This window comes from Nannobrachium achirus (genome assembly GCF_963921795.1).
Source record: "Nannobrachium achirus genome assembly, chromosome: 13".
Lineage (NCBI taxonomy): Eukaryota > Metazoa > Chordata > Actinopteri > Myctophiformes > Myctophidae > Nannobrachium > Nannobrachium achirus.
The window spans coordinates 55,651,475-55,662,651 of record NC_137833.1 but is presented as its reverse complement, the minus strand read 5'-3'; the positions used below and the strand labels follow the sequence as shown (position 1 = coordinate 55,662,651).

Sequence of the window (11,177 nt, the reverse complement as noted above, 5' to 3'; positions counted from 1 at the left end):
TCTATAGGCACTAGGCAGGGTTGTTCAGGGGCGTCAAAACTCATTTGGGAGTGAGGGCCGCACGGGGCGAAAGGTGACTGGATGAGGGCCACGACCAGTTGCAGACATACATACTCGCTCACGTGTGTTAACTTACACAGCTGTCACGTGGCTTTGTTTTACAGCCTGTTACCTCAGTCACTGCTATTACAGTAGCCTATGTCACTCTACAAATGTTGTTCATTGTTAAGAATAGAGCTGCTTAAATTATTGGTTTTAATTATTGGTATGACGGTTGTATGGTAAGACAAATTTGGTAAGAGACGAGGGGGGGAACAAAACATGCTATTTTTATTTTAAGGAGCCCCAATAAACCATTTGAAAATGAGAATAGTTTATAGTCGATGTCGTACTAATGATCGTGATGAACGATTTCATTGTGGTGTTGGGCATTGAACAAATGGAAGATAGGCCTACAAAATGGAAATTACATTTCTGCTTGCCTCTTACTTTGGCTTTGTAAAACCAAAAGTTGTACACTTAAACATTAGCACATAAATGACAGACAATGACCTGTGCCATTAATCAAAACAAATAATGTACTATGGCCAAAACAGGCCATCCGTTTCTAAAGTACAAAAGTAAAAGTACGAAATGTTTGAAAATAGCAGATCTACAAGCTCCCTGTCAGCTTATAGATCGTCTATTTTCAAATAGCCTAGGTATAAATTAGGGCTAAAGTCGTTAGTGTATGTTTTATAATAATATAATAATTTATATCTGCAACTGTAACTAGTAACTAAAGTTTTCAAATAAATGTAGCGAGTAAAAGTACAATATTTGGATCCCAGATGTAGTGGAGTAGAAGTAAAAGTATTGGAAACTCGAAATACTCAAGTAAAGTCGAATGACCTCAAAATTGTACTTAATCATTTTATAGGCCTACATTCAAAACGTTTAGATGTTTAAAATAGTCGACCTACAAGCTCACAAGCTGGTACATCAGCTATCTTTTTCAACAGATTAATTCATACAGAATAATTGGAAAACAATTCAGACGATTATGCCAAAATAATATCGCATAATTGCATAAAACGTGCGATCAGGCAGATTATGTAATAATAGCCATTGCTTACCTGTGGAGCGCCTAGAGGTAGAGGTCTCCAGGGTGCTGTATCTGGCGTCCAGGTCCAGGGTGCTGGCATGGTGAGACATCTTGTCCTGCAGTGGAAGGTGTTAACAGATGGATCCCCGGGTTGAAGTTGGTGGTAGATCAGTTGTGAAAATGCCAAAAAGAACAAGAAGAATGCACTTATTCCACAGCTGAAGACAACACAAAAAGATCAACCAAAGAGAACCAGTGAGGAACCTAAAATAGAGAGGGACAGGGTGGGTTCTCTCTCTCTCTCTCTCTCTAGAGATGTTGACAGTTTCAGTGAAACTGGGAGACTGAAGCATGTGTGATAGAATGTCAGCTATGAGGTTTTACTATGTTGGTCAAACCAGTATATCTGGGTGAGGCTCAACACCTGACAGCACCTGCAACGCCTTCCACGAGAGCATTAAGACAAAAGGAATGCTACAATCAGTTGTGGAATTTGAGTGACTAGGTGTATTTACTCAAGTAACTGTACTTAAGTTCAGTTTCTGCTACCTTATAACTATGGGAATATTTATACTTTCTACTTCACTACATTTTATTTGACCGCTTTAGTTAGTAGTTTTCAGATTAAGATTTGACAAAATGGTTAATATTTAAAATATCATACTGCTAAATAATATGAATCAAATCAAATGAAACTTGATTTATAAAGCACATTTATAGCCTAACAATCAAGATTGACAACACAAAAACATCAACAATAATGTATGGGAGTGCAAGGACTCAAAGTTACACATCACATACAACAAACAGATCCAAAAACTAAACGTATGTGGCTTCCAGTCGTTTTGGCTTGCAGCATAGTCTGGTTCACATTTTAGATTGACTGTTATCAATAACAACTCCAACACATGATAAGTCCTTTTAAATATTGTATGTTCAATTCAAATGATCTATCTGTCTCTGTCTCTCTCTCTCTCTTTATTAGAGTTTATTAGCAGTTTGCAATAGAAAAAAGTACAGTTTCATTACAGCACAAATCACTGGTACACGGTCAACTAAAAGGAGTTCCTAGACAGCCTTAATACAGCATTTACACAGGAACCACTTTATGTATCTCATATAACTATAGCTATAAAGCTTCTCAAAGTGGGGCCTTAAATTGACATTGTATGGATTGGACAGTTTGTAACTGAGAGTCTGTCAAGCGTGGTGCCAAGGTGTTGTCATGGGGGAAGGAGGGGGGGGGGGTATGGTTAACTTGGTACACCTATGGAAATGATACCAGGCAGAGAATCCTTGAGTTGCGACTGAGTCAAGCATAGATCAACAAATTGTCACCACTAAATCTACTGTCACCAGTATGGCAGTATAGGCCTACTGCATTATGAGCATTATGAAACACTGAATAAAAACGGTGCTTCTCATGATCTGCAAAGTAGCCTACTTAAGTCAATAAAACAATTAAATTAGCATGTAGCTGCAAAACAAACTATGTAACAAATAATGTAACTTTCCATTTAAGCGTCACAGCTTGCTTACGTGTTATATCCCAAGTTCACGCACATGACAGGGTGATGGGTTTGAGAAAGGGAGGACAAAACTATGCTCGTTAACTCCTTCCTGCAGGGAAGATAAGAGCAGAGATCACAGAGAGAGCACCATTCATGACGTCATCGTATTAACGCCTTGTATCTGGGAGGCTTTCATTTCATACACCACCTTTTTTTTACATTAATGCCTCTGGTATGCAAATGATAAATCCGTATGGGAATGGGAACTCAATATTATAGCTAGATTATTCAATAAATGTTGACTGATTGAAGTCATTATTAGCATAGGCCTACAGGAAAAGTTCAAGTTTCATGACAGTAGGCAGTTCACTGGATACAACAAGGTCAAGAAAGCTTTTGGGCTTGTTTCATTGGGGTCAATTGGGGGCCTTTTTTCCAGTAGGATTTTATCATTATCATTATTATTAATCAATAACCGGGCTGGCCCAATCAAATGCTACCCCTGCCACCTGTGCATCTATCTGTCTATCTTTATATTTGAGGACCCCAGGAGGACTGGCGACCACTTTGTGGAACCTAATGGGGATCCTGCAATAAAAAACAGTAAAGCACATCCCCATCTTCACTCACTATAGCAGCCACTGTGCATTGGAACGGAAACGCAGTATTAAAGCGTCATTTCTAGTTTATACAACAAACATAGAACTGATTTTGAGGACAGTGTGGCTTATTTACAACACAGCGGCATATTTCTGACAACAATGTACAATAGTATGGCGTATTGTTGGCGACAGGAACCTATATTCTGATTTTCTATGGATTCTCTGCTAGAGACGGTGACGTTTGATTTTATAATTCTTATGGACAACAGCGACACCAAGTGGTCATGTTGAGAAATACGGATGCCCTCAGAAGTTTACAACACCAGTAGTCAAATACTTGTTCAGCAATTTTCATTAAACTGTATTCTTTTCCATTTATGGTCATTCTCACAAATTGTTTTGATGCAAAGGCTTCAATGTGTCTCTTTAGTTCACCAAGGAATAATTCATACATCCATAAAATCAAATGCAGTCCAAAAACACCAAGGGAGAGTCAATTCTTTTTTTTATTTATCCATATAATGTGCCACTCAGCAGTTGGGAAGAGATGTTACAAGGTTTGCCCTTAAAGGAGAAGCCTATATGGATGAATTATACAATATTCTCTACAATGAGTCCATTGAACAAATATTGGGGGAAGAAAAGAAAAGAAATCAAAGACAATAATGGTTGTAACAGTGAAAACACATGGTAGTATACATAAAAGCAATAAAGTAATAGTTCTCAGTGACTTCAAATTAAAATGTGGGGTAAGTTAGTACGGGTAAGAACAAAAGGAATTGGTGAAAATCTTAACCTTTTTTCTCGTTTGCCCCCCAATTAGCTCAGCATACATGTCTACATAGCATGCAATAAGGCACCTATCTAACACAAGGAAGAAACCTATATGCTACAGTCTGAAGTACAATTGTTATCCAAAGAAAATGAACATATTGCTCACCATAATTTCACTCCCATAGCGGTTATCTCTCATTCCCTTTCATATGACCCAAACCATATCTAAAAAAATACATCCGTTTGTAAAAGATATTTTACACACAACAGTAAATTGAGCGCAATCCCCCTTTGAAAAAAAAATCTGTAAGTCCAGTAAAAGCAAGCTTTTTTCCTGTAGTTTATCTTTTTTAAATTGTATTATTAGTATGCACAACTGATCCGTTTGTCCCGAGTAATGATATTTTGTAGGACACGAATACTGGTCAACTATATTTTATACATGGTTAAGTTGAATTAGTCTCCTAAGCAATAAAAGTAGCGTCATTGCATTTAATGTACATCTGGTGCTGCAAAACAAGAGGGAAATGGTCAGTAAATAATAAGGACACAGGTCACTGTTTGAATATGCTACCCAGGATCTTTATTTTACGACTTAATATCACATCCCGTGACATAACCATGATCTGGGCCAGTATTTTCTCTCTATATACAGCCTATTCAGCAGTGCCAACCCATCATAGACATACCAAAAACAACCTGATAAATATAGAAGCTGGTAGCGCCCAAATCCTAGATCTGTCTGTTAAGAGAGAGCCACTGCAACATGTCCTGAAAAGGTCTTGAAACAAAAAAAAACTCAAAATGCTTAACAGAAAACAAAAAGGTATAAGGGTGGAGACAGATCTTACCATCAAAAATGTAATTTTCTGGAACAGAACAGCACACTAGTCAACTATACACAAAACAATGAAAAGAAAATTCAGTATTTACATAAGATTCTTTCTTTTTTTTTAATCTGCTTTACATGGATTTTGGGCCGAGAAGAAATGGCTGATTTAATGAAATCAGCCTAATATACCTCTTGATCACCTTCTGCATAACCAGCCCAACATTAACTGGATTCAAATTCATAAAGAACACCCTGGAGGGGAAAGTTTTTTCTTTCTTAATCTTCTTTTTTTTCTCCTTGTATTTGGGCAACATTGTATCATCTAGTTTTATCAAATAACTTTTAAAAGCGTCCAAAAGAGGTCCTAGAGCAAAGTTAGGTACAATCCACAAACAAGTGTACAGGTTTATACACATCTATTGTCACAACCTCTTCAAACTGAAGCACAATGTCCTGGGTTTCTGTGTCAACCAACAAACATATCCGGCTATGAGCAGCGCCAAACAGTTCCGCGGGTCAGGCCTCCTCCTCTTAAAGAAAGAGACATTGTCCATTTGTTGTAAAGTCGTCTATTTAGAACGTTGCAATGTGTTGGCCTATAACCACTACTAAACTAAGGGTAGTCCTGATGTTTGCCGTGACTATGATCAAAGCTGGAAATTGGTGAAACAGAAATGGTGTACTGTGCGCGCAGGATGGTGGGGGATAGGAGGAATAATGGCTAACGGTCTCACTGATCTATGTGAATCCTATGATGCCGGGAAAGAGAGGATGAATGGTTAAAGCCTTTGCCACACTGGGAGCACCTGTATGGCTTGTCCGAGGACATGACTGAATCCCGGCGCTTGACGGGCGTGGGAAGGAACACCTTCTGTACGGGCATGGGGCTGAACTGCTGCTGCTGCTGCTGCTGCTGTTGCTGCTTGTTCTCCTCCATGTGAACCCTCTGGTGTCTGGCGAGGGACGAGGAGTGCGTGAATCGCTTCCCGCAGCGGCCGCACGTGTAGGCCTTGGCGTCGGAGTGGACTCTTTGGTGGCGAGACAGCGAGGAGGAATGATTGAAGCCCTTTTCGCAGTGGTTGCACATGTAGGGCTTCTCGCCCTGGTGCACCCCCCGCTTGTAGAAGCCCTTGGTGGGCGTGTTGGGCGTCGGGTACATGTTCTGCAGGTGGGTCTTGTGGTGTCGCGAGAGAGAGGACGAGTGGTTGAAGCCTTTGTCGCACTGGGAGCACCGGTAGGGCTTGCCTCCGGAGTGGACCAGCTGGTGCTTTTTGAGGTGGCGCTTGCGGACAAAGCTCTTCCTGCACTGGTTGCATTTGTAAGGCTTCTCCCCGGAGTGGATCCGCTGGTGCTCCCTCAAGGTGGCGGCGGCCGCGAAGCACTTCCCACACTGCGGGCACTGGTGCGGCTTTTCGCTCGTGGCGCCGGCGTGAGTCTTCTGGTGCTGTTTCAGGTTGGAGGCCGTGGCGAAGCCCTTTCCACACTGGCCGCAGGTGAAGGGCTTCTCGCGTGCGTGGAGCTCCTGGTGCTTTTTCAGATGCCTCCTGCGAACGAAGCTCTTCCTACACTGCGTGCACTTGTAGGGCTTGTCCTCCGAATGCAGCTTCATGTGCTCTCTTAGGGTGATGGCGGCCGCAAAGCTCTTGCCGCACTCCGAGCACCTGTGGGGCTTCTCCGGCAAGTGGATCATCTGGTGAGACTTGAGACCAAAGGCGTCCATGACGGAGGAACATTTGCCGACCATCTCGACGCCCGTGGGCTGGTAGGGCTTCTCTTTCATGTGGATCTTCATGTGCTGCTTGAGGCTGGCCTCCACCGCAAAGCTCTCGCCGCAGTGGACACATATGTACGGGTTGAGGTCTTTGTGGATCTCAAAGTGCTGGTGGAGATCGGCGATGCTGCCAAAGATCTCCCCGCACTCGTTGCACTGGAGGCCGTGGGCTTCGTGTATGATCACGCCGTTCTCAGACTCCACGGTCAGCTCCCCTCCGTGGTCGGACTCGACTTTGACCATGTGCTCACCCTCCGCCCTCAGCAACACCTCGCCCAGTAGCGCCTCGTGCGGCGAGGTCTTTATCTCATGGGTCGTGTAGCAGTGCGCCTCCGTATAGTCCACCTTGGTGTAATCGTGGTCGGACTCTGCCACGATGGCCTCGACACAGTGTACAGGCCCCAGCCCCTGGATCTTAGCCAGATCAGAGCTGTGTATCTCCAGCTCCAACCGGCCTTTTTCTTCTGTCATAATCTCCGTTTCTGCTCCATAGTGAAGGTCGACCTGACTGTGGGCAATGACACACTCCGACCCAAGTGTGTCAAGGCCCGGAGTGTCACATTCAGTCTCCGACTCGGCCATGAGCACACATTCCAACCCTACGACCTCCGTTTTTAGGCCGGATGCTAACTTTTTTAAGAAGAATCGGGTTCTTGAGCTCTCTGCTCGGCTGCACTCTCGGGAGCACCTGTGCCTTTGTCAGCAAGCGACCTGCAAGAGGGGAGAAGAGGAAGGGAAAAAATACAAAAATTAGTGTACCTTACATGACAGAATGCAAAAGGGGAGCAGCGTCTGATGAAGAGCCGTTAGGCTCGAAACGTTACCACAAGTAAACTTAATGTTTGGGAGCATAAATCGGAGTATGCAAAAGGGGAACAATAAGGTGCATACACTAAAATAACCATCACATGCATGCTATGTTACAGTACCTTGCTTATTGTAAGTCACTCATTGTCTATGAATGTGTTTAAATGTACAATATGTGAACTAGGTATGCAATACAGTTTCTGAATCTGTGCAAAATACAGGTTTAATCTGTGTTTAATTAATGTGTGAAGATAATAGTGGCACAATGTAATGTTTTGTCAATACTGCTAAATATAAATGTTCGTACTGTAGAAAACACAATTAACCACATATAATCTGTGACAAAGATAATAGTGGTGCAATGTAATGTTTTGTCAATGCTGCTAAATACAAATGTACTGTAGAAAACACAATTAACCAAATATAAAGTAAGTCCCACTGCTAAGGAATGGGGTGAACATTTGCAATTTATATCTGAGCTCTCAAACTCCACCAGAAAGCCATGACACACCCAATTAAAGCATACACCAGTTAATATCTCAATTAACATTGAAAGATACATCACTAACCCTTCCCCTAAGTGGCCGTTTACTGCAGCCAATAGCCATGCACGCACTGAGAGAACCTGCCCATATGGTGTTATCTTTGAAAGACGCGCAAAATGTAAAAAAGACATACAAAATAAGAGACTCAATGAGACATAAGGGCAGAACAAATGTCTCATGTGCACGCAGGTGGACACCTCACAACCACACGATTAATGCGGATGACAGAACATATAATATAAATTATGGATATCCCTGTGTGGTTCATTGCCAGACTGATAGCATAAAACATACCACCTAGCAAAGCTACGTGATCACATCGCATGGCTAGCCAACTTAGCGCACAAGAGGAGCACCAGTGGACCAGCTAAGGACTGATGTGGGCTACCTGAATCTGCCTTCTTAATGCACAAACACGTGGCAGGGCACCGGGGGCGAACGCAACGCAACTGGATGCATGTTGAGAACAATGGGTGTTGGTTAATGGTTGGTCGTTTTGTTAGATCATCTCCAAAACTACCATCATAACACAAACAACAGTGTAAACACCAGCACTAATCAGTTTGATGACGGCTAGTAGCAACCCTAACAGCTACAAATAGCCTCTCATAGCCGCTAGTTAGCAGACTGTGGTGGGGGGGAACTGGTTAACGACACAACAGCATTGTGTTAGCCGCTAATGCGTTGGCTCATTTAGCGCGCTAACTAGCTTCATTTAGCATGCAACTAGCAGCTTAACCAAAACAACAACAAGCGAGCTCAAAAACGATCTGAAAGATGATAAGTGATCCGTTCAGATCGGCATCTCTTTACTCACGTTTGTCACAATAAAGCAACGCGGAAGGAAGGGAGGATCGGAACGTGTGCGCAGCGGCGTTAACACTCACATAGCCATCTTGTTCCTTCAGCTAGCAGAGCCAACATGACATGATGTCAACCTAAGATGGCTGCCGAGCGAAGCTCAGCATGCTAACGTTAGCAACAGTTAGCTTCCGCCCTTTAATCTTAGTGAGCCAACCCAATACCCCAGAAAAAGGCTCCGGGGAACGGTTGTTTAAACTGCAAACACGACCCCACGGCTTTGTCTGAACGGCAAACAACAAAACAAGTCATTCAGACCACAGTTTGCAGAAAATAAACGGTTTAACGCTGGGAGGAGAAGCTAAGCTAAGAGAAGGGCTAGTCGTAGTGCAGCGCAGACATTCGTCGTCGTCTCGAGACGCTCTTTTTTCTTTTTTGACTCGAATACATAAAAAACACATTAACATTCGGTATTATTTAAAACTGCAATTGTATTCCTGGCCGTCATGTTAACACTAATAAGGTTAATAATAAGACACTGACCTGGGCTTGAAGTGCTTCTTCTCGGTCAGACTGATGATATCCAGCAACAACAGCGTCCACTCCCAGCAGCATTAAGCTCCTCTAAGCCTCTTGTTGCTGCAGCTCGTTGTAGGCTTTAAACTCTATAAAAGGACAGATAACAAGCAACAGGACAACTTAAAGAACTTTAAAATAAAATAATATGAATTGATAACACGTATAAAACGATAAGAATACAATAACTTTAGGATAAACCAGAGCCTGCGCTGGTAGTAGCAGGAAACAAAGATGGCTAACGCGAAGACGACGCTCGTTCGTTGCGTTCACCCCCAAAAGCCCGGGAACGGGAACAGCAGCAAACCGAGCCCGGCTTGCGTAACGCGAAAAACGCACAAAAAAACACCACAGAACGGTAAAACATGGTACATTAGCAAGCCCAATCCGACCTTAACAACCAACTTACGGGTTTTAAACGTCGTTCGAGCGGCGGATAGCCTTGGAGAGGGCGAAGCTTCGATGCGACACTGCGTCCTCCTCGATAGACGATAGAAGCAACACAACACACCGTGTAGGCCCGCTGCTGGGCTAATGTGGCTAATGCTAACTAGCCACCAGCACAGGCTAACTAGCCAACAAGGCAACACAGCAGCAGGCTAAGCTCTGATGCTACTACAGCACAGCCGGGGCTAATCACTAAAGCTAACCCCCCCAACCTACCGTATGGACTCACTGCGTACTGCGTCGCGATCGCAGAAAATGACGCGATTGTCGACCACGAAAGTGTCGACGTGACGTTTTTGCCATCACTATGACGTTGTAAACGAACCGATGGGTCATCACACTGATCACAGACGCGAAGCTTTGTGTTAAAACACAACACATTGAGCGGAAAGGTTCTGAAAACACTGTGGGGAAACAGGACCTTTCCTTCGGCCACTTCCCAAGATCGGACGCGATGATGGTGATCGATGTGCTTCCTGATCAATGTGAACGAGCCTGATCACTATAAAACAACAGCGATCGAAACGGTACAAGTCGTATAATCGTTTAGTTTTGGACATCAGTGAGTACATCCTCCACCACACATCCCTGCCCTCCAGGGCCGCGGGCCGGCCGGGCAGGCTGGGTTCGTTCTCCTCCCGATCCTTGCCTTTTTTTACTTCTTTATATAAAGTTATCTTAATGCCATAACGTTGAAAGGATGGACAAACTCCCCCCCAGCAACGTTTCGTAATGAACATGCGTTGACATCCAATTGATCGAGTTATTTCTGCAGCATCAACAACAAAAACAAGTAAAAAAACAAAAAAATAAACATACGAAGTTGGCTTTATAGTCACTGCTATGCCTCTCAACGTCGCTACGTAAACGCTTCTCGTTAACTAATAATCCGTTCCTCAGAAAGTGTTAAAACAAAGACGATCTAGTGTTATTAAATCAACACACTTAAGTGTATTTATGCGTCTTACAACAACACCCACCTTGTACGTTTCCCCCCCAAGAAGAAGTGAGTACTTCTTTGATTGTTGTTGTTGGTGGTAAACAAGGAATCGCTTTGGGTGCTTTGCTTTGTGACTCCGAGGAGGAGCTGAGTGAGTTTTTAGTGGGACTCGGTTTAGTCTGGATGGAAGCTGAACTGCTGCTTGGATGTCTGTCTGTGAGCACCACGGTGTCTCTCTCTCTTCCTCTCCGTCTGGGTCTCTCTTCCTCTGGGTGTCACACTCTCTCTCTTCCTCTGTGGATGTGTCTCTCTCCCTCTCTGGCGCCACAGCTCATCTGGCGCCAACGATCGAGCCAGCGCGGTACTTAAGTGAACCATTGCCATTCGCACATTACTCGCTATCGCCGCCTATAGCATAGGGGCGGGCACCCAAGTATCTTCAATTATGGTACTAGGGGTTCTCAAACTTTGCCATGCACCCAGTTTG

At 43.5% G+C, this 11,177-nt stretch overlaps 2 protein-coding genes across 3 annotated transcripts in view; both read right to left on the bottom strand.

Annotated features, from left to right (window-relative positions):
* Positions 1-1,194, bottom strand: part of ftr14l (finTRIM family, member 14-like) — a gene marked incomplete at both ends in the record, with an annotated part of 20,886 nt that extends 19,692 nt beyond the window's left edge. Inside the window, one exon of the mRNA XM_080740858.1 lies at positions 1,116-1,194. Within this exon, the coding sequence (XP_080596984.1) occupies positions 1,116-1,194 (79 nt within the window). The remainder of the gene's footprint in view (positions 1-1,115) is intronic.
* A 2,514-nt stretch (positions 1,195-3,708) lies between these two features.
* LOC308296500 (uncharacterized protein) lies at positions 3,709-10,947 on the bottom strand. Of its 2 annotated transcripts, none has more exons than XM_080739786.1 (3): positions 10,731-10,947; positions 9,271-9,392; positions 3,709-7,285 (listed from the first exon to the last, which is right to left on the bottom strand). In XM_080739786.1, the coding sequence occupies exon 3, from the start codon at positions 7,154-7,156 to the stop codon at positions 5,534-5,536; it is 1,623 nt and encodes a 540-aa protein (XP_080595912.1). In that variant the 5' UTR covers positions 7,157-7,285; positions 9,271-9,392; positions 10,731-10,947; the 3' UTR covers positions 3,709-5,533. The 2 variants fall into 2 exon arrangements, with proteins under 2 accessions (XP_080595912.1, XP_080595913.1); XM_080739787.1 differs by lacking the exon at positions 10,731-10,947 and adding an exon at positions 9,713-9,828.
* Between the last annotated feature and the right edge of the window lie 230 nt (positions 10,948-11,177).